This window comes from Hippichthys cyanospilos, chromosome 6 (assembly GCF_059441005.1).
Source record: "Hippichthys cyanospilos isolate Australia breed blue-spotted pipefish chromosome 6, RoL_Hcya_1.0, whole genome shotgun sequence".
Lineage (NCBI taxonomy): Eukaryota > Metazoa > Chordata > Actinopteri > Syngnathiformes > Syngnathidae > Hippichthys > Hippichthys cyanospilos.
Genome location: NC_142374.1, coordinates 3168172 through 3189126, shown reverse-complemented (window position 1 = coordinate 3189126; position 20955 = coordinate 3168172). Strand labels below are relative to the sequence as shown.

General features: G+C 41.3%; 1 protein-coding gene across 1 annotated transcript in view; it reads right to left on the bottom strand.

The window, feature by feature from the left end:
• Window positions 1–20955, bottom strand: part of LOC148421872 (liprin-beta-2-like) — a 69649-nt gene that overhangs the window by 12776 nt on the left and 35918 nt on the right. The window contains 12 exon segments of the mRNA XM_088416407.1: window positions 4029–4191; window positions 5329–5376; window positions 6370–6430; window positions 6981–7048; window positions 7168–7250; window positions 7369–7444; window positions 8416–8477; window positions 9372–9404; window positions 9601–9712; window positions 11173–11265; window positions 19549–19641; window positions 20424–20651. Coding sequence (XP_088272533.1) covers window positions 4029–4191; window positions 5329–5376; window positions 6370–6430; window positions 6981–7048; window positions 7168–7250; window positions 7369–7444; window positions 8416–8477; window positions 9372–9404; window positions 9601–9712; window positions 11173–11265; window positions 19549–19641; window positions 20424–20651 — 1120 coding nt within the window.

Here is a 20955-nt window from a genome sequence, read left to right as displayed (position 1 = left end):
AAACAATTTTACTTCAGAGCGCACATGCCACATACTACTAAGTATAGTATTTCATTGCTACTTTATTCACCAAACATAAACAATGCGCACATGGCTAATTAATATGGTAATTTATTAGTTTTAGTTATAGGAGTGACTGGCTGATATAACTTCCGTGAACGCGCCAGGGAGCGAAAAGTGATGAGAAAGTCTGCAAGAAGTTGGTAGGTTTGGCCGACAACGTGTTCAAAATATTATTAAGAATTGACTGAAATTGTAATTCTGAGGTAGAGATCAGAAGGTTATTCAGCTACAGCAGCAGGAATAAAGTAGCGAGTAATGAGGGAGGCAAATGTCCGAGCAAGGCAACATAAGTCTGTCTTGAGTTCATGCCAACAGTTTTCAGAGGTGAGCACTCCCAAAACTTAGAATGTCATAATAATTTCAAGTTATTTGTCCACAAAGTTTTATGAAGTCCACGAAGAGCAGGCAAGCTTTAACAAGATTGTACGCTAAATTACAAATGGCAATTTAATATAAGTGTCAAGGGCATGGTGAGTTGAGAAGAGGAAAGAAGGGGACCGAAAAAATGCAGGAAAGCTGTGACATATGTGGCTCAAAAGGGACGTTTTAACAAGGAAATGAGGCAGGACTGAACGAGGGCAAAATTGGATGGACAAAGTATCACCAGACAGGTGGACGAAATCAAACTAACGAGAACGCAGACAATAAAGGCAGACGCGAGTGGAACAGAAACATGAACAAAACCCCACAACAACAAAAGCCAAACAAACATGACAACTGAATATGAACGACAAAAAAATGACAAATACATATTAACGCAACCAAAACGCCTGTCCCCAAGTTATTTCAGTACAAAATCCATTCTTCTTTTTTTCCTCGAAAAAACTTTCATGACTTGCTTGTAGAGTTTGTCTTCGTGTTCCAATAATAAATTCTTTTGTATTGACATGGACGCCAATGCTGACAGTCGCATTGGTCCACTTTCCGTTTTGCTCTTCTTCAGCCATTGTTAACAAAACAAAAGCGACCATGAGTCTAGCTTTGATGTACGCTAACATTAGCTGGTTGAGCAACATGCTTTTTTTTCCGAAATAACTTTATTTAATGTACATGTATATATGTATATACAGTGAACCCCCGAGTTACATCATCCCTGGCTTACGTTTTTTTCATGTTGCAATGTGAAATACTGAGTTTTTCCATCCCCTCTTTAAGGTATTTTCCCCACTTTGTGACAAAAACAACTGTCATGACCCTAGGGGGTTGGTTGTATTTGTGTTGTTTTGTCTCCATTTGCAGGTATTTTGGGGTAATTGCACTTATTTTCTGTTGCCGTCAATGTCTCCATGCAATGCGTCACTACGATGCTGGTCTGCTATTGGTATGCGTCTCCTCACGGAGATGCTGGTCGGCCTCACTCGTTTCAAAATGGCGGAATGGTAAAGCTTTGTCCTATCGCGAGTGGTTACAAAACCGTATTTATAGTGCATTTTACTGTTTAATTCAAACTTGACTGGGTTAGCCATGGGTCCCAAGATTGCTAGTGATGTTAAAGAGAGAAGAAAGAAGATAATATATATGGAAGCGAAGCTGAACATAATCAAGAAATACAAAGCTAGCCTAGGCTACCCTTACTAAGTAATATGGGCATAACAAGCGCCGCTCAAAGGTAAATAAATCCTTTCTATGTTTTTTTTATTTATGATGTTTTCTGATTGTATACATGTATATTATATATATATGTAGCTCTCACTATACTATTTTGGTACAATTTTCCGTGCCAATTTTTCAGTACTTTGCGGTTCCACCTGTGGATTCGCCACATTGCAGATTTATTTTCAATTACGCGGATTCACCACATTGTGGATTTTTTTTTCCATTTCGCAGATTCACGACTTCAAGGATATTTTTTAATTACATATTGAACTTTTGCAATAGCTCCCAAGCATGCTGCTCCCACGAAGGTGGGAAGGCTGCTCCTTTATGCGGATTTTTTCTTCAAGGATTTTTTTCATGACACATGGAACTTTTGCAATAGCTCCCAACTGTGCTGCTCCTTCGAAAACTTGTACTGAGCCTAAACGACAACAAAAAATGATGACAATTGCTGAGAAGGTGATACTTCTCGAAGGGAGAAGTGAGGCGGCCGTGGCCCGCCATTTGGGAGTGAATGAATCCACCATTTGCTACATTAAGGACGAGGCGAACATTAGAAGGTTGCCATCACCTTTCTTCGTATGTCTTGATTATCTCCAGCTTTGTTTCCATATAAATAATCTTACTTCTGTCTTTAACATCTCTCGCAATCTTGGGACTCATGGATAACCAATTCAAGTTTTAAATAAGCAATAAAATGCATAATAAATACAATATTGAAAGCACTCTCACACTAGATCAAGTCTTTAGGCCGCCATCTTTGTGACCCTGTGCGCCGACCAATTGCAGACCACTATCTTCGTGGAAGACCAGTATCGTCTGGAGTCAAGAAACCGACCAAGAGCAGACCCGCATTGTAGTGACGCGTTGCAGCAGAGGCAGTTTGATGCCAACAGAAAATAAGAGCAATTACCTAAAAACGCCTCAAGAGGGAGGAAAAACAACAAAAACAACGAACCCCATAGGTCATGACAGTTGTTCATGTTAATCGTAAAGTGGAATAAATGCCTTAAAGAGGGGACGAAAAAACTCAGTATTCCACATCGTAACGTGAAAAAAACACAAGCCAGGGATGCAGTAACCCGGGGGTCCACTGTGTGTGTGTGTGTGTGTATATATATATATGTTTACAGTTGCTGTCAGCGGGCAATGAAAAAATTGTGACAACATTTTTGTTATTTTTTGCTCATTTTTGCTGGTGCGGTTTATATGCTGGTGCGGCTTATAGTCTGAAAAAATACGGTATATTAAACAAACAAACAAAAAAAAAAGAATTATGCAGTCATTAAAAAGGAACTGGGAACCCACTCACATATTATGGCTAGGATCAGACTGTAGGTCTTAAAGCTCAAGGTCTTAAAGCTGAAACGAGTCCTCCAGTAATTCAAGTACATCATTTGAGGCATTTTTTTTGCCCCAGATACCAGCTTGTTAGTGTATAATATGTCATGCCAATCGCAGCAGCAATTTATCATGCTCAGTAGGGCTGGGTCTTTAGCTCAAGCTAAGTCACACAGGAGGAAGGCGTAAAGGAGGGAAGAGAGGTGCATGGTGGAGTGAGTAGACGTGAGTGATTACAAGCTCCATCTGATAGATGTGATTGCTTTTGTCAGAATATTTCAGATCCAAGGTACACAGGTGTGCTTGCCAATGTGTGTAGAGTATTCTGGATGCATATATTTCATTATGTTCTAAATGAAAAGAAGCTATTGATGTTTTTTTTTTTTCAATTTAACCATATGACAAAATTAAGCAATGTTTGACACAATTCCCAACATGCCTGATGTATTTTAGAAGAGAATTATTCATGCTGCGTCATTTAAACACTTATAGTTTGACATGAACACCAGTGTTTATTTAACGACAAAGGTCTTATAAAAAACAACAAAAAAACTTAAGAGCCAGTATTTTAAACGGGTCTTTTTAGTGGTTTGTGAATGAACAGCTCCCGTTGAAGAGTCAAATTGGTTGTTCCTACAAATCAAATTTGAACAAACTATGCTGACTAAAATGTGCTGTTTCTGTCAGCAGCTTCAACTCATAGAAAACATTTATGGGGAGAGATTTAGAGGAGGAGGAAAGTTGGTCAAAAAGGTTGTCATTTGTACGTGCAAATGTGTTATTTGGTCTTATGTGTTTGTAACTGTTTTTCACCTAGCAAAAAATATATTCTCTATTTATATCAAATATTCAAATTTTATGCAGAGTTTTTGGGGACAAGGTAAGCATTCAATCGACTGAGAAAGCAATTCTAAATGCAGAAGACAACAGTCTGACTATAGCCTAAGATGGACAACTTGGTTATAGAACATTTAAGTAGATCTGATCCGAGGGGGTTAGCAGAATGAATAAAAGATATAGAAACTCACTTATACTGTAGTCCTGATCATGGCGATGGACAGGTGAAAGCCTTACAGGACATAAATAGTCTTCTTGTCTTTCCCTTTCACCATTCAGCTTCGTCCTGAGCTCACCTTTTCGACACAGTTTTCCTGGCAGTGTCTGGTACTTGTTTAACTCCATGTGATCATCCTGCCAAATAAATATATACAGTATCTTTAAATGTTCATTTTTTTTGTAAGTAGGTTCAATTTTTAGTAAAATGAACTGCAATGAGTGTTTCAAAAATGATGTAAGGTTGGATGAAGCTTTCTTTCTGATGTGTGGTTAACATGCTTCTATTCTTATTCTGATGACCGCAAATATATGTCAAGTGTTCGCCTTTGGTCAGCGAACGACACATCCCTTTTGATCATGATGATTTGATGTTGTACTCTGTTCTGTTGCATAACAAGAGAGTGCATGTGGGATGCAGTGTCAAAGTCATTGGGTCTATGATGAAATAAAAGGAGAAGGGCCCACAGAAAAAAAAAAGAGCTGGGAGGCAGCCATGATGCTAAACATTTCTGACAGCTACTTCATGGGAGTTCTGTCTCATGTGTGTGTGTGTTGTTAAGGTTTTAACATCAATATTCAGTACACAAAAAGGGTATAATTCATCAATAAAATAATTAGCAAATTCATTCCTGCTACCTAACTAATTACATTGATTTTACAGAATTACACTTTCACAGCTTCTGCTCCAAATGATGCTTATTGGAAGGCTTAATGTAAAAATGATTAGGAGTCCAGTATTAAAGAACTTGACATGCCTGCATGCTTCCTGCAGGTTTAATTTCTAGTCATTGGAAAAATTTCCTGCAGGTGTAATTTCTAGTCATTGGAAACATTTCATGAATATACTTAACACTAAATTACATTCTACTGGAGATGTCTGCTCACAGTTTATATTACTGTTTTTATCACTTTTTAGCAATTTATGTCCAACAGCACCAGTTAGTCAGTCCTTCATGGAGATGTGCAATGTGTCCTAAACTTTTTTTCTGTTGAAAAAAATGTCCAATAATAACAAAGCATTACAATCTGGAACAATGGCTTAAGAAATAGATATATGAACCCTAGATGACCTAATGTAGCACATGGTGTGTCCCGGAGAATTCTTGCACTATAAACGGAGGCATAAGTTGCTTCTCTCACAGATCACAAGGAGCGCTTTTTTTCATGAAAAACAAACACTTTTTATGTGTTATGCAATCAACAAATGAATGTTTTGTTGGTTTATGAAGCGGCATGTGTTAGATAGTGTTATGCCATGCAGCAGACCAGTACCTCTCCCCCTACGTCTGATTCACTTTGATCTGGCAGGATCTCGACAGGCTACCGCAAACACAAACACACACATGCACAAAAACACACACACATATATATATATATATATGCAAGCATAAAGAACAAAATCAATTAGCATGTTAAAAAAGAAGCATAGTACAGTGGGCCCCCGTGTTACAAGATTAAGCCGTTTCGCGGTTGGGCTAGTAAGGCGAATTCACCGTATGGCGGGCAATCCAAACCTATGTTAAATAGCTAATGCGTTTAAAACCCCAGTTAAAAACATCCAAATTGTACATACATTTTAAAAATTGGGACCAAAATAGCATAGTAAGTGCTACGTGTATATAATATACATGTATACAATCAGAAAACATCATAAATAAAAAATACAGAAAGGATTTATTTACCTTTGAGTGGTGCTTGTTATGCCCATATTCCCTAATAAGGGTAGCCTAGGCTACACTAGCTTCGTATTTCTTGATTATCTCCAGCTTCGTTTCCATATAAATTAATCTTCTTACTTCTCTCTTTAACATCACTAGCAATCTTGGGACCCATGGCTAACCCAGTCAAGTTTGAATTAAACAGTAAAATGCACTATAAATACGGTTTTGTAACCACTCGCGATAGGACAAAGCTTTAACCCTCCGACATTTTGAAACTAGTGAGGCTGACCAAGAGCAGACCAGCATCTCCGTGAGGAGACGCCGACCAATAGCAGACCAGCATTGTAGTGACGTGTTGCATGGAGCCATTAACGGCATCAGAAAATAAGTGCAATTACCTAAAAAACGCCTGCAGATGGAGACAAAACAACACAAATACAGCCAACCCCTTGTTGTTTCTGTTGCAAAGCGAGGAAAATACCTTAAAGAGGGGACGAAAAAACTCAGTATTCCACATCGCAGCACGGAAAAAATGTAAGCCAGGGACGCTGTAACCCGGGGGTCCACTGTACATGAATCGTGTTGTATTGATTAGTGCAATTAGATTAACAGCAGAATGGCAGTCAAACAGAAGCAATGATTGAATGAGAACCTTTTGGAAAGATCTGCTCTGCAATTCCTCAAGACTGCTAGACTGCAACCTACGCTGATGCCTAAGAAAAAGAGAAATTTTTGTATTATCATTTCAACCATTATTGATGACATTTTTCTACACGCTATTAATGAACGTTGAAGCAGTGAATCCTCACCATATTCTAAGATGCAACTATAACCAGTTGAAAATGATCAACCATAGTTCCCAAAACTAACATTAATGGCACAACCGTTTGTACACCATGGCACAGGTGTCAAACTCAAGGCCCGAGGGCCATATCTGGCCCACTGCATCATTTTATGTGGCCCGTGAAATCCTGATTTGTTTTCAAGTTTCTGGCTAAAATAGTTGTCTTCAACTTTTACAAAATTTTAGGGGAAAAAAACAACCATATTTTGTTTCCAATCTGTCTTTCGAACTGTTTGTACCGGCCTATGATTTTGAAACTACATAAGTGCGTGTGACTTAAAGTATTTGACTTCAAAGTCATTCTTGCCCTCTGACAGAAACTATAAACACAATGTGGCCCAGGATCAAAACTTGTTTGACACCCCTGCACTATGGGAAGTGCAATATCCCAATTGCTATGTTCTGTGTTAATACTATACCAAGGATCAAGTTCCCTCTGATAAGGTGATGAGGATAACATAAGTGGTGAAGAGCCTCTTGATGACATCTATGCAAAAAACAAATTATTTGTCATTATTTGTGAAATGCCCATTCAGTTTCTACGCAACTTTTTTCTTCTCTTATTTGAAAATTTTAGACTTTATAATGGTTGCAGTTCAACCTTACCTCTGACCTGTAGATATCACAGTGGGCTTTGTGTGTGACGGCTCTGAATTTCAAACTGCCACTCAGCTCTTCTTCACTACTTCCTACATGGTAGAAAGATAGATAGAGGAGAAAAGAATACGTTTAACCTGTGCAAATGAACAATGTTTTACTCAGTAAAACAGGAACTGAATCCAGCAATATGATGGCTGATATTCTTACCATGCGTGAGGGCCATGAGCTCACCAATCTTTCTATACTGGCCAAGCAGATTTGTCAGCTCCTCAATGCGGCGTGTCTGTTCATGCAAACAAGGTGGGATTTTATCTATGTGTTTTAACACATATTAACACACATATTAACTTCACGGTTCCACTATTACGGATTCGCTACATCGCGGGTATTTTTTCCATTACGAGGATTCACCACATCGCAGATTTTTTTTCCTTTATGCGGATTCACCACTTCAAGGATGTTTTTTTCATGACGTATTGAACTTTTGCAATAGCGCCCAACTGTCCTGCTCCTTTGAAAACTTGTACTGAGCCTAAACGACAACAAAAAATGATGACAATTGCTGAGACGGTGATACTTCTCGAAGGGAGAAGTGAGGCGGCCGTGGCCCGCCTTTTGGGAGTGAACGAATCCACCGTTCGCTACAATAAGGACGAGGTGAACATTCGAAGACGGCTGCCATCACTTTTGGCAATTCAGCGAAGCGAGTTGTTACGGCTCGTAATAAAACGATTGTCCGTATGGAAGCTGCTTTAGCAATCTGGATTGCCAACTACAGATGGAAGAAGATCATAGTGAAGCCCCTATTTTGAAGTCTCGCACAGTTGCGGTCATATTAGTAGCTGCCCGGACGTTGAAATAAAGTCTTATCTGTACATGATCAAACAATGTTGAGCTCACACTTGAAATAACATTTTATTATAAAATAAAATGGGTCAGAGATTTCCAATGGTCTGGTGGACCATCTGCTCCTTACTGTCGAGTGTCTCGTCCTCCTGCCTGTTGACAACAACAGCGCCGGGGTGAGCTTCATGAGTGATACGGCGCATGCCTGTGGAGTTTTACTCTACTCCTGCCCCACAGGCACGTTCGTGTCAGTCATCAAGCGTACCCAAGAGCAAAGGCACACACGCATACACATTTTCAAGGTACAGAGAGACACACTATGGAGCAGACGTTCACCAGACCGTTGGAAATGTTTTTGTTTTATTTTGTTTAATGTGAAAAGTTTAGGCGCTACTTCTGTCTTTATACCTTTTCATCGTTTGAAGCTAAAAGAGACTCCATCCCCACCTTCAGTCTCTGGTATTCCTGGTCTGAAAACAAGAACCGTGCAACTTAAATTTCATACAACAAAGGTCATGTCAAGTTCATTTAAAGCAGTGGTCCCCAACCTTTTTATCACCACGGCAAAAATCAAGCACAAATGTATGAACTGTTAAACTAAATCATCTCCAAAACATTATTTTGGGTGCAGCCCACGCGGCCCGGTACCAGTTGATCCACGGAGCGGTGGTTGGGGAACACTGATTTAAAGCATCTGATGGGAGCCTGACTGGGTGATGTTTGTGAGAGACATGACAACCGCACGAATATGATGCAACAAACAAAGCAATTGAATGCTGACAAGAAGCACAACCACCTGCAATCTGAGATTAAAACAAACTGTGAAATTACGCCCCCCCCCCACCCAACCAAAAAGGCAGCAACTATAATGTGTATGATGGGAATTAATACAATTAATTTTGCTAAAAGAAAAAGGGTTTTCAAAGAGAGATTCGTTATTTTGGTGGTAGCTTGCAGAGATGTAAAACTACAACATCACACAGAGAAAAGTCAAATATTAGACACAGCTGTTGTTATGAGAGCATAGTGTGGTATTACACCACAGTAATTTCAAAGACAAAAAATATACTCTAAAACCAGCACATCTCCGACAGTGTTTTTAAGGCCGACATCCTTGTAGTAATAAAAGGAGCTACTGAACATTTCTGAGAGGTTTTGGTCAAGTTTTGCCAATTATATGATTAGCTGACTAGGGTGTATTACTGACTGATAGTTTGCAGCGGCTTATTCATAAAACAACAGTAACTGTAATATTCTAATGTCAAATTTCAGAGTCAACAACAGGAAAGAAAAAATACATTGTTGGGGCAACAGACAGATGAGCTGAATGGAAATGAGATAAATGACAAAAGGGACTGCCTTACATTTGTTTATCAGCTGTTTGATGTACACCTCCTCTACAGCAGAGGGCAGCATACAGTCAAGAAAAAGTCAAATATATGGCAAAGGAGGACAAAGTTGTTAAAATGTTCAGTTAGTTGAAACACAAGTAATTGAAGTTGACAGATGTGCCCACACATACTCACACACATTTACAGCATTCTCTCTGAACGGTGGATTTGATGTGACAGTCAGGCTGACATCAGCATGTACCTCTCTCTGCGTTGTCATAGGCTGTGCTGCCTCTGGCCAGAAGTTGGGTCTGCAGGCATTCAATCTCAGCATCTTTGGAGGCAAGGAGCTGCTGCAGGTCTGAGATTTCAGCCTGTGGAAGCAGATAAGCGGAACAAATTTATCAAGTCGGTTGACATCTTTAGCTACACACACAGGCAAAATTGTTAGAACACTTCCATGATTCAAGGAAAACTACACAAATATTATATGTGTGTGTGTGTTTGTAAGGGGGAAAATCCTACTTTGTGGAAATTCCCTTATTGCGGGAAGATCAGGTCCCCTTTAAATGCGATTACCTTACTAAAAACATTTGTACTGTACTTTCATTTTAATTACACCATAAAGTAGCAGTAATACTATGGCGCAACATTGTCTATCTTTAGGCATTGAGCATTCCTCGGGTGTTTTGGCTCAAAGGCCTGAATGAAGTACAGTGTTTGGTTTGTGTATTCATGTAGAAAGAGCACAAACAAATGCTGAGACTATGATTCTTGTGGTGAATTCAAACAGTATGTAGAATACCCTGTTTGATCATCAACATCGTTTTAGAACAATAAAGCACAAATTGTAGATACCGAGAGTACTGCAGCGCCACAAACTACATTCAGATTTATTTTCTCTATTTTTGAATAGGTATTTTTGGGGGAGTCAAGTTAGTTTCATTGTTTTTAATTTTAAACTACCGTATTTTGCGCACTATAAGGCGCACCGGATTATAAGGCACACCCTCAAATAATGACATATTTTAAAACTTTTTCCATATATAAGGTGCACCCTCCATTAATGACATATTTGACAACTTTTTCAATCACAATATAATAAGACTCAAAGTAATAACAATAATAACTCAAATAACTCTACAAGAGCATAATAACTCAATGTCAATATGACCAACCTTGTTCAACGGTAAACACACAAAAGAAACAGGTAAATCTTAATTTATCAGTTCATTCCCCATCTACGGATCCCAATCTCAATATTGATCCAAATATAAGGCGCACCTGATTATAAGGCACACCATCGGCTTTTTAAAAAAATTAAGGCTCTAAGGTGCGCCTTACAGTGCGGAAAATACGGTAATTATGTTGGACCACAAAAATAAAGGAATAGATTACGGATAAATTTTCAGTAAACACTTTCTAGTTTTAACTGTGGCATTTTCTTTCTTTATACATGGAGCCGTTCAGGCAGTAGGTGAAAGTACACATAGTGACTTTGCTGCATCATTTCATGAGCATTTTTAACAAGTTTGCTCAAACACCATGCTGTTTATTTGTTGCTTACATTTATTTTCTCAGAAAGTCTCTGTCCCGTGGAGACCATGTGAAAAATGCTGGTAAAATATTCAATACTGCCTAAATATTTACCAAAGCTGGGTGAAAAAGTAGCAAGAAAAAGCTTGTTATAAAGCAATAAAGAAGGACTTTCAAAGATTAGAAAAAGCAGGAAAAGTGTATACAAGCATGGGTTGGGGTAGAAAACGTCATTTAAAAAGGGAGAGAGAAAAAGAGGCAGAAGAGCAGGTGCCCGAAAACTAGGAAGGGGAGGCACCTGTGCGCTGCGCCATCGCTCTTCCCACTGTTGCTTCTCCAGCTGTGTGTGCCCCACAGTCAGTTTGAGGCTGGAGAGCTGAGTCATGAGCGACTGGTAACACACATGCAGAGAGTAAGAGATAGCGAGCTAGAGGGGAGAGAAAAAAGAGAGACACACCCAGAGAGGAAGAGGGTAATGATGGGAGAAATTTAAAGATGTAGAGAATAGTGGAGCAGAAAAAGTGACAGCGGGCCACATGGAAGGGTTTAGAGAGAAGACAGTACATAGTCAAGGAGAGAGGAGGGGGAGAAGGAAGCAATGTGAGCACAGCGGATGCAGTGGTACTCCAAAATTGTAAGCTGTCTTCCAGCTAATAGGCTGATTGCACATGCACTTAACTTTTTGCAAACTTACTCGAATCAAAACTGGACCATTAGTGACTGAGACATATTTTAGTCACTGCCAAAATGATTACCGGTAACCACAATATTTCTTTCTATTTAGTGATGTTCTCTCTTAAAATAAAGAACTTTACAATGTATTCTGTTTTAATCTTTGTTCATGTGTCAATTATAATCATAATTGTGATTAAACAAAATGTTTATCCCCAGACAGCCATTGTTCTGTTATATTGTCAAGAAACATTTCCTTTAACCTCCTAGGACCTAGTGTCCCCATGTGTGGACTTCACATTTTCAGTCATCGAGACCACAATATTATATTTTGCTCTACGAGGGCCTGGTATCCACTTATGAGGACATTGTACTGTCATCTAGTGGTGAAAAGAGTGTAAAACACATAACGGGTTAGATCAGGGAAGGGCAAACTACAGGTTTAGGTTTGGTTTGAATGATTCCATTCCTTTCATTTTGACTTGTTATGACAGACAAAGCAACACCATGTGTAACAGTAGGTGCAGTGACATGATTTTGCAGAGCCTCGAGGAAGAATCAGAGTCAGCGAGAGAGAGAGAGTGAGAGAGAGAGAGAGAAAGCGAGAGAGAAAGAGAGAGAGAGAATGAGCCATTTTCAATTATCGCTCTTCTACTAGTAAGATCAGAACCCATCTGCAGCAATGACAAAGAAAAACATTTTTGGCAATGAGTGCTGGGTGTTTAAGACAGAATGGACGCATAAATATATATTTTTAGTGTAGTCCGGTCTAAGACTGTATGTCTTATTTGCCAAGAAGCCGTGGCGGTTTTAAAAAAATATAACAACAGCTGTTACTTTTCCACCAAGGCGTCTACGAGTAATTACGCCAGCAACTATTCAACACAAGAATGTACAGTTACCACTGACAGGTTGCTAGCTAGCGTGCAGGCTTAGCAAAACACCTTTATTCGAGTAACTACCATCCAAGAAGCAAACATGAAGACGTTATTTACTGCCATTCAAACTAGGAAAAACAAAATCTTTAAAAAAAAAAGACAAAAAAATGTATTTATTTTACTAATATATAAGAGGACATAAGAGGACATGCTTTTTCTCAGAAACTACAGTAGAGCATGTACAAGGATATATTTTTGCGCATGTACTTGTCAGGTCCCAATTAGCCAGAAGAAATGAAAGTTGCATGCCATTTCAGAGTCCGGGTCTCAGGAGGTTAAAGCAAAGGTCCCCAACCACCGGTCCATGGAATGGAACCAATCTTGTTTTATACTACGTGTACAGCCTTTGCCTATAGGCTGGACAGCAGGGCAACTGGGTAAGTTTTGTTTTGACGCGTGCGTCAATCAAATAATTTCAATAGTCTCTTTGTGTTGCGTTGGATATGCCAATCCGTTTATTTCGTCCACATTCCTTTTCGTTCAATATCTTGATAAAACAATAATTCGGGTTACAAACCAAACTTAAAGACCACTCACGTTCGCACGTTCGCACGTTCGCACGGTCGAAAACTGTTTGCCCCTTGCCCTGTCGCACCTGAGTGCAATCACCAACTGGCACGTATTTATGTAACCATGGCAACCATGGTTCCACCCACCATAGATTGGCATGTCTTCAGACAATTTGTTTAACTTTCTTAATATAAACAAATTAGAATATACAAAAAGCTTTTTGGCTCCAACACACCGGCCCCTAATTGAGAACGGCAGGAGACCGTGAACAATTCAAACCAATATTAACATAAATGGAGCCAACAAGTCATGTAAACGAAAACAAAACAAACCTCTTAGAAGCTTAAGTGTCTGCTTCTTGAATCAAGCAAAGCTTAGTTATTGGTCTGTCCAGTGTGCTGGTTTTTGTTTTAACTCGTGCAGAACGCACTAGTCCCTTCTTGTCAGCATAGATCTCTAAGACCCTTCCCAGCAGCCAGGATCCACGTGGGGCTGTTGCATCCGCGATCAATACAATGTCCCCCTGCTGGCCAATGGTGTTGTCATCAGACAGCTTCTTTCCAGTATCAAGCACAGACTTAATTGCCGGCTCATGGGCTCCCAATTCAGCCTCAAGCCTCTTGCGTTTCTTCCTCAGATTCTGCACTCCAGTCAAATCACGCCCATAGTCTTCTGAACTTACAAGCAACTTCTTCTCTTTGATCCAAGACTCTTCATCATCTAAGTCCCTGAAGAACTGATGTAGACGGTGAGACTCATTCAGCTTCGCGTGGCGGCTGGCTGCCATGCTCTTTATTTTGTTGAAACGACCATTAACAGCACCACGCTTGTCCTTCACTTGAGAGGTATCAAAGGCGTTGCTTGCCATCAGACTGTCAGCCTGTCCATTTAAATCTTCCAGACGATCTTCATGGGCTGAAATATCAGCCTCCAGCAACTGATGTTTTTTCAACAGGTTGTTGACTGAGGCCAGATCTTTCCCATAGTCCTCTGAAGCAAGAAGTGCTTCCACCTCAGAGAGCCAAAAATCAAAGTCTTTGATGCCAGTGTTAAAGTTCTGTTGCTTATTGGCTTCTTTGAGTTTTTGGCTCTTTTCAGCAGATTTGTTGACGAGAAATTGCCACTGTTCACCCAGCGCACCAAGGCGTACCTTAACTGCATCTTCACTGCCAGCACAGGCACCTCTCTGGATGAGTGTGTTACCAGTATCTATGACGCCACGGATTCGATCAGCATTGGCATGGAGCTCCGCCTCAAATGCTTGGTGCTTCTGATGTTTACTCAGAAGCTTGGATAGCTGAATGTTGGTAGGGTCCTTGTAGGACTCATCAGAAGCAGTCTGCAGTGTCTCACTGATCCAAGCTTCTATTTCATCCACATCTCGGCTGCATTGCTGCAGGGTCTGGGATTCACCAAGTTTTGAGCGCTTTTCAATCATCTGGGTCTTCAGCCGACGCCACCTGTCAAGAACTTCATTGCGTCGACTGCAGATCTCAGATTTGGCATAATGGTCCGCTCCTATGAGTTGATTGGCAAAGGATTGGAGAGCAGCAATTTTCTCTTCCTGCACATTAATGGCTTTATCAAAGTCTTCATGTTTTTTGATTAGTGCCTCAACACTATCAAGGGAGTCTCCCTTGTCGTCACTTGCAAGAAAGGCTTCACGAGCTGCCATCCAATTCTCAGCTTGTTCACAGTCTCTGCTAAAGAGCTGGAACCCCAAGCATTGGTCCAGCATCATGCGGCGCTGTACCCAGGCCTTTTCCAGGTCAGCCCGCTCCATTTCTAAAGTTTCCAATCTTTGCTTGATCTCGGGAGTCGCATAATGTCCTTGCACCAAAAGCTGGTGCCCGAATTGCTCAAAAGCCTGGAATGTACCAAGACGAGCATCTATTTCTGTGCGATGTTCCTGATGTCTTTCTAGAAGTGCTTCCGCTCCAGTCACATCTTTGGCTAGCTCCTCAGAGGACACCAGTCCTCGGATACCATTAACCCAGGACACGAGGTCTCTGAAATCAGATAGAAAGCGCTGCAGGTCATGTGAATTTCCCAGCTTGTCTTTGCGCTGATCAGCACGTCTAACAAGGCTGCTCCAGGCAGAGTTGAGCTCAGTACATTTCTCTTGAATGTCATCCACTGCTTCTGGGTGGGACTGTATGAGACGTTGTGCGGTTTCCCCAAGAGAGTTCACATTGTCACCTAGGGGTGCCAGGTCTCTTTCAAAGCCCTCATGCTTGCGCTGCAAAGCCTGAACACTTGCCAAATCATGACCGTAGTTGTCGGTGTTGAGAGCCTGGGTTTTTTTCTCAATCCATTCTTTAGTTTCATCAGCATCTCTGTGGAATTTCTTATCTCTCCCAAACCTCCTCTTCAATCCAAATATGCGTTGCCTAGCAACACACCGATTGTTTGGCAGACAGACTTCCCTTTTTCTGAAAGGGAGTTCCAGGGTGTAATGTCCATCTTGAAGTTTACAAGAATCAGTCATGATTTTCATGAACTTCTTATCATCCTGTGACATTTCCTCTTTGTCCTCCGATGTCGTTTCATTAAAATCATGGTTGTACTGATTGTGCAGCAATTCCTCCAAATGTGTTATGGAGGTCCTGTTGACAGTAACGCACTCAGCCTGCTCACTGTAGCCGGAAAGGGGACCATTAACAACCCACCCCAATAGGGTCTTAATGGCATATGGCCCATTACCACGACTGTTCACAACTTCCCACGGTTCAAGTAGTTTAGAGACATTGGTACCAATCAATAGCTCAACATCAGCTTGAATGCGTGGAAGAACCACCCCATTTAAATATGGCCACTTAGCCAGCTCCTCTTCTTTAATGATGTTACTGGTTGTAACAGGCATTTTCTTTTGAGTGTAGACCTTGGGCAGGTCAAAGAACTCTTCTCCAGTGAGGCTTGAGATTTCTAAATCGGTCAACATGTAACTGGATACAGATGCCTTTGGGCCCATGGTTAGAAGGCTGATTTTGGCTTTTCTTCCATTCAAATTCAACTTCCTCATGAGGGCTTCTGAACAAAAGGTATCTGTGCTGCCGGGATCGAGGAATGCATAGGTTTTAATTACTTTATGTCCCTTGCTGGACTTCACCTGCACAGGTAGGATTGACAAAACGCCATTACTGTCACCGGCCCCTGTTTGTCCACAAGTTTGCAAGGAGACCTGTGCGTTGCTTACTGAAGGCTTATTTGGCTGACTTGCGTTGCTTGACCTCTGCTTTTGGTCAAAGTAAATATGAAGAATACTGGGATGCTTTTTACTGCACACCTTGCAAATCAAACGGTCAGCACAATATTTGCTTAAATGGCCTTTGCGAAGGCAGCCAAAACAGACTCCATTTTGTTTTATAAAAGCAAGTTTGTCTCTGTGTGACTTCTTCTCCATTGTTGGACACTGATCCAGAGTGTGGTCTTTAGAACAGCATATACAAGAGGCGGTGTTGTGAGCAGTATTACTTGGCTTGGGACTAGGTGGAAATCTTGCTTGCTCTTCTTTAGGCGGAGGGGTTTCGATAGTAGTTGCAAAGCTGTCTCCTTTAAACCTGGGTTTGCCTTGGGACTTCAATTTGTTCATTGGCTTTCCTGTGCCCGGTGTGTTATTCTGAATGTCACCAAAGACTGGATCTGATATTATCTTTACCTGGCGCTCTATAAAGGTGACGATGTCTGTGAACTGGGGTCTGCGGTAGTGTCTTTCCATTATGCCGCATGCAGAGACTCTCCAAATCTCTCTTAGCTTATATGGAAGCTTTGAAATGATGACTTTCATGTTGGCTGGCATGTCAAGTTCTCTCATATACTGTACCGTTTCCATGGCATTACAACACTGACGAAGGAAGAGTGAATATGCTCGAAGGGATTTTGGATCCTCAGATTTCAGCAGCGGCCAGTTGTGCACCTTCTCCATATATGCTGCTGTAATTTTATATTCATCTCCAAAGTTTTGGTCAAGAAGATATTTTGCCATGTCATACCCTCTGTCTGGTGCCATGTGTTGACAGCTCCGTACAAGCTCGTTCGGCTGACCCTTGGTGTACCTCTCCAGATAGTACAGACAATCCCCTTTGTTGCTTGCGTTTCTCTCAACGCAATGTACAAAGGCTCTAACAAAGGTTCTATATTGTAGAGGATCCCCATCAAAACATGGTATCTCCCTGGGTGGCAGTAAATGAGAGGTTTGCTGTTCCATTAGCATGGCTGTGATTTCATTTTGTTTTTGGAGCAAGTTGCACACCGTTGAAGTGTCATTGAATTGAGAAGCATTTTGTTCCACAGGGGGGTTCCTGTGGGTGGTATGGCCAATGTCCCATGCTGCATTCATAGGCATGTGTGATTGTGAAAAGGGTGGTGGTTGTACACGTCGGGGTGGTGGTTTTGTTTGAATATACGTTTGCTGCTGTGGTGGTTGTGAAATAAGTCCTTGCTGCTGTTGTATAGGAGGCGGTTGTTGTTGTACATAGGATTGTGCAGATTGTTGTCGGGGTGGCTGCGGTTGGATAGGTTGTGTGACTGGTTCATGTTTTCTGGCTAGGGTGTGTTGTGCCACCGAAGGTTCTTTTGGTCTTGCACCTTTCCTAAAGTAGGAGTCCATTCCATCAGATGGTGCTTGTGAGAGGGTTTGGTGAGTGGGAGATTGTAGCACTGATATTTTGGCATTGGCAGCAGCCAGTTCTGCCTCCAGCTCCAATGTTTCCTTTTTCTTTCGCAGCATTTCCTCCATCTCCTCAAGCGCATGCTTCTCCTTTAATGCTGCTGCACGAATTACAAGGGCAGCTCTGTCTGCCTCTACCTGCTTGCGAGCTCGCAACGAAGAGGTGCTGGACCTACTCGCTTCACTCCAGGTGTGACCTTTAGTGGATTTTGTGCTTTCAACATTAGAGATGCTGTCGTTGGAATTGATTTCATTTTCCACATCATCATCGCCACTTTGCACAGCTTGGGTCCTTTTTGTCCAATCATTAACCTCCTCAATAAATTGATCATTATTGATCATTTTAGCCTTGAACCAAATGTCATGTTTGTATTGTTCTTCTTGAGGTATTAGTGGTAGAAGAGCACACTGTGCCTCTCTGGCATCTTTGCATAGGTCCAGATATTTCACAAGTGCACTTTGAACCTCCTGTTTGCATCCTCCATTTTCCATTAATTCTCCAATTGTTTTCTGCATGTTGGATGCCCTTTTTAATTTAGAATTTCTCTCCTTTTGCAATGAATCAATTTTCTCCATTAAGGCCCTTGGTGTTAGTTTCACCTTGCGTTTGGAGCCAACCTGTGACCCAACTTGAGATTTAACCTGTGAAATTTCACTGCGAGCACTTTGACCTGTGGTGGTCACATTAGACCGTTTTTCACCCTCTGAAGGTTCATCCATTATTTGCATTGCATCACCATTTGAGCACATAACATGAGCAACACCTTTACCTGAATCCATTTTTGCAATACAAAACCCAACCAGCAGTGTGAAATGTAAAACAGTACCTTGTTATTTCAGTCAAACCCCACAGAAATTCATCACATTACAATCAAGACCTTGTAAAACGTAACGGAGATGAAACCATAAAACCACCAATGCATTGGATTTTACCAGAGCGCTCGTATTGACACCTTTTTTATCCTCAAAGTCCCCTATTTGTGCACACAGTATTTTAAATGGCCATATATTGTTAACCAGCTGGTAGCGCGCTACATACCTTTATGTGCACAGTGTACCTGTCCAAGTTTGGAAAAGTGCTCCAATGCAAAGTTCAAGCACCGGGCCGTTGTCCTGGTCGTGTGATGCGATGCGAGGTGGCTGGGCAGCGCGGCCGTCCGCTGACCGTGGATGTGGCTGGCTGCCTTGCTGGTCCTGACGTTCGCGGTGCCTCCGCTGAGCCAAGCCAATGGCCCGCACGCCGTGTCTCCCCTGGCGTAGTCTTGTGGTCCGTTCAAGTTTCGCAACAACTCAGCGAAACAGCACTAATTTGTCCTTTCATGCAACGATCGGATGCCGTCCAAACCGAGCAGCCGTCACGTTGCGTTTCCTCTCTGTTTCCAATATACTTTAAACTGGTAGTCCGTCTCAAACTAAGACTACAGTTTTCGACATTGTACAGCCTTTGCCTATAGGCTGGACAGCAGGGCAACTGGGTAAGTTTTGTTTTGACGCGTGCGTCAATCAAATAATTTCAATAGTCTCTTTGTGTTGCGTTGGATATGCCAATCCGTTTATTTCGTCCACATTCCTTTTCGTTCAATATCTTGATAAAACAATAATTCGGGTTACAAACCAAACTTAAAGACCACTCACGTTCGCACGTTCGCACGGTCGAAAACTGTTTGCCCCTTGCCCTGTCGCACCTGAGTGCAATCACCAACTGGCACGTATTTATGTAACCATGGCAACCATGGTTCCACCCACCATAGATTGGCATGTCTTCAGACAATTTGTTTAACTTTCTTAATATAAACAAATTAGAATATACAAAAAGCTTTTTGGCTCCAACACTACGTATATATTAAAGTGCTGCTACAGTATGTTTATTATGAACATTGTGTACCTTGGTGACTCGAAGTTGCTTCTCATACTGTCCTTTTTCTCCCTCCAGCTCCTCCACTTTATTTTTAAGCTGCTTCACTTCTTGCAATAAATCCTGAAGAGAGGGCATAAAACGTGAACACTTTTAGGTCGAAAACGTAAACCCAGAAGAGTCATTCAAATGACTTCACCTAGAAATTTATTGCAAGGGCTGGAGAAAAAAATTATATGTGTATATCTGTTACCAAACAGCACATGCTAAGATGGGAGGGAACTAAAACAGCAAGTTAACACCCACTGCAGTAGTAAAAGTCTTCACTGAGAGAAACAGTGGTTAATATAGGAACCATGATCTCCTGGAAACAGCGGAGAGCAAGTGTGGTTATCAAAAACGGAGCGAAGAAGGCATGAAGATGAAGTGTTTGCACATGTTATCCACCAACGGCAACATCAACCATGCTAGATTTCCCAACAAAATGTCTTCATTTGGTAAACCTATTGGATAAAAGCCCTTTCCCATGAACCTGGTTAGTATGAAGATTCTGTCATGCAAGAAATAAACAAGCTAAGATACAATAAAGCTACATGGTTGCTTTAAGGAGAAAGCTGTTCATTATTTTATATCTGGAGCTCAAATACAATATATAGCAAGTGATACTGTTTGGAGTTGTGAAGGCTCTTTCGCCATCACCTCAAAGAATGGAATGGATGCTAAAAAAAACTGAACGTATTTTCACCCAGACATCCTATAAAAATGAACGCTGCAGACAGGAAAAAAAGTTGTTAGTTTGATTTTCGGGAAATTTTTAAACACCAAGTGCAGTGTGGACTGGTTAAGGACATGTCAGGAGATGGGGGGGGGCAGAGTGTAAACAGTCATCCATGAAGTCTCCCTACGTTTGCAGTCAGTCCTCCGTTGTGCTTCCAAGCACCAGAGCCACACGGGCTCAGGTTTGTATTACTCAGCCTGGCCACGGGGCTGCGTACCACGACTTGATCAGCACATGGCTCTCTGCGCTGGGTATCACCATCCTCCAGGGCTCGCTTCTCCTGAATGCGAGTGCTGATTTCCTCCTGAAACCTGCACATCTGCTCCTGGAGCTCACTGATGAGATTTACCACGCACTGGGAGGGAGCCCATGAGCCATAGCAGGCAAGTCAAAGGGGTGGTAGAACAGGAAAATATTGAAATGAAGAAAAATACAAATGAAGCAGTCAATTGCAAGGTCATGAAACGTGAATCTTGTACTTTTCGCAACTCTACAAAACCCTGGAAATGAGGGTGATGTCCTTTCTGTCAATTAGAAGAACAAATCCAAAGAAGCAAAAACAACCTCTGTGACATAAAAGTTGTCCCAAAATTGTCGCAAACTGAATCTTCTAAAATCTCCTGGAAGTAAATAAAGAAAATCAGATTATAAGCAGAAAT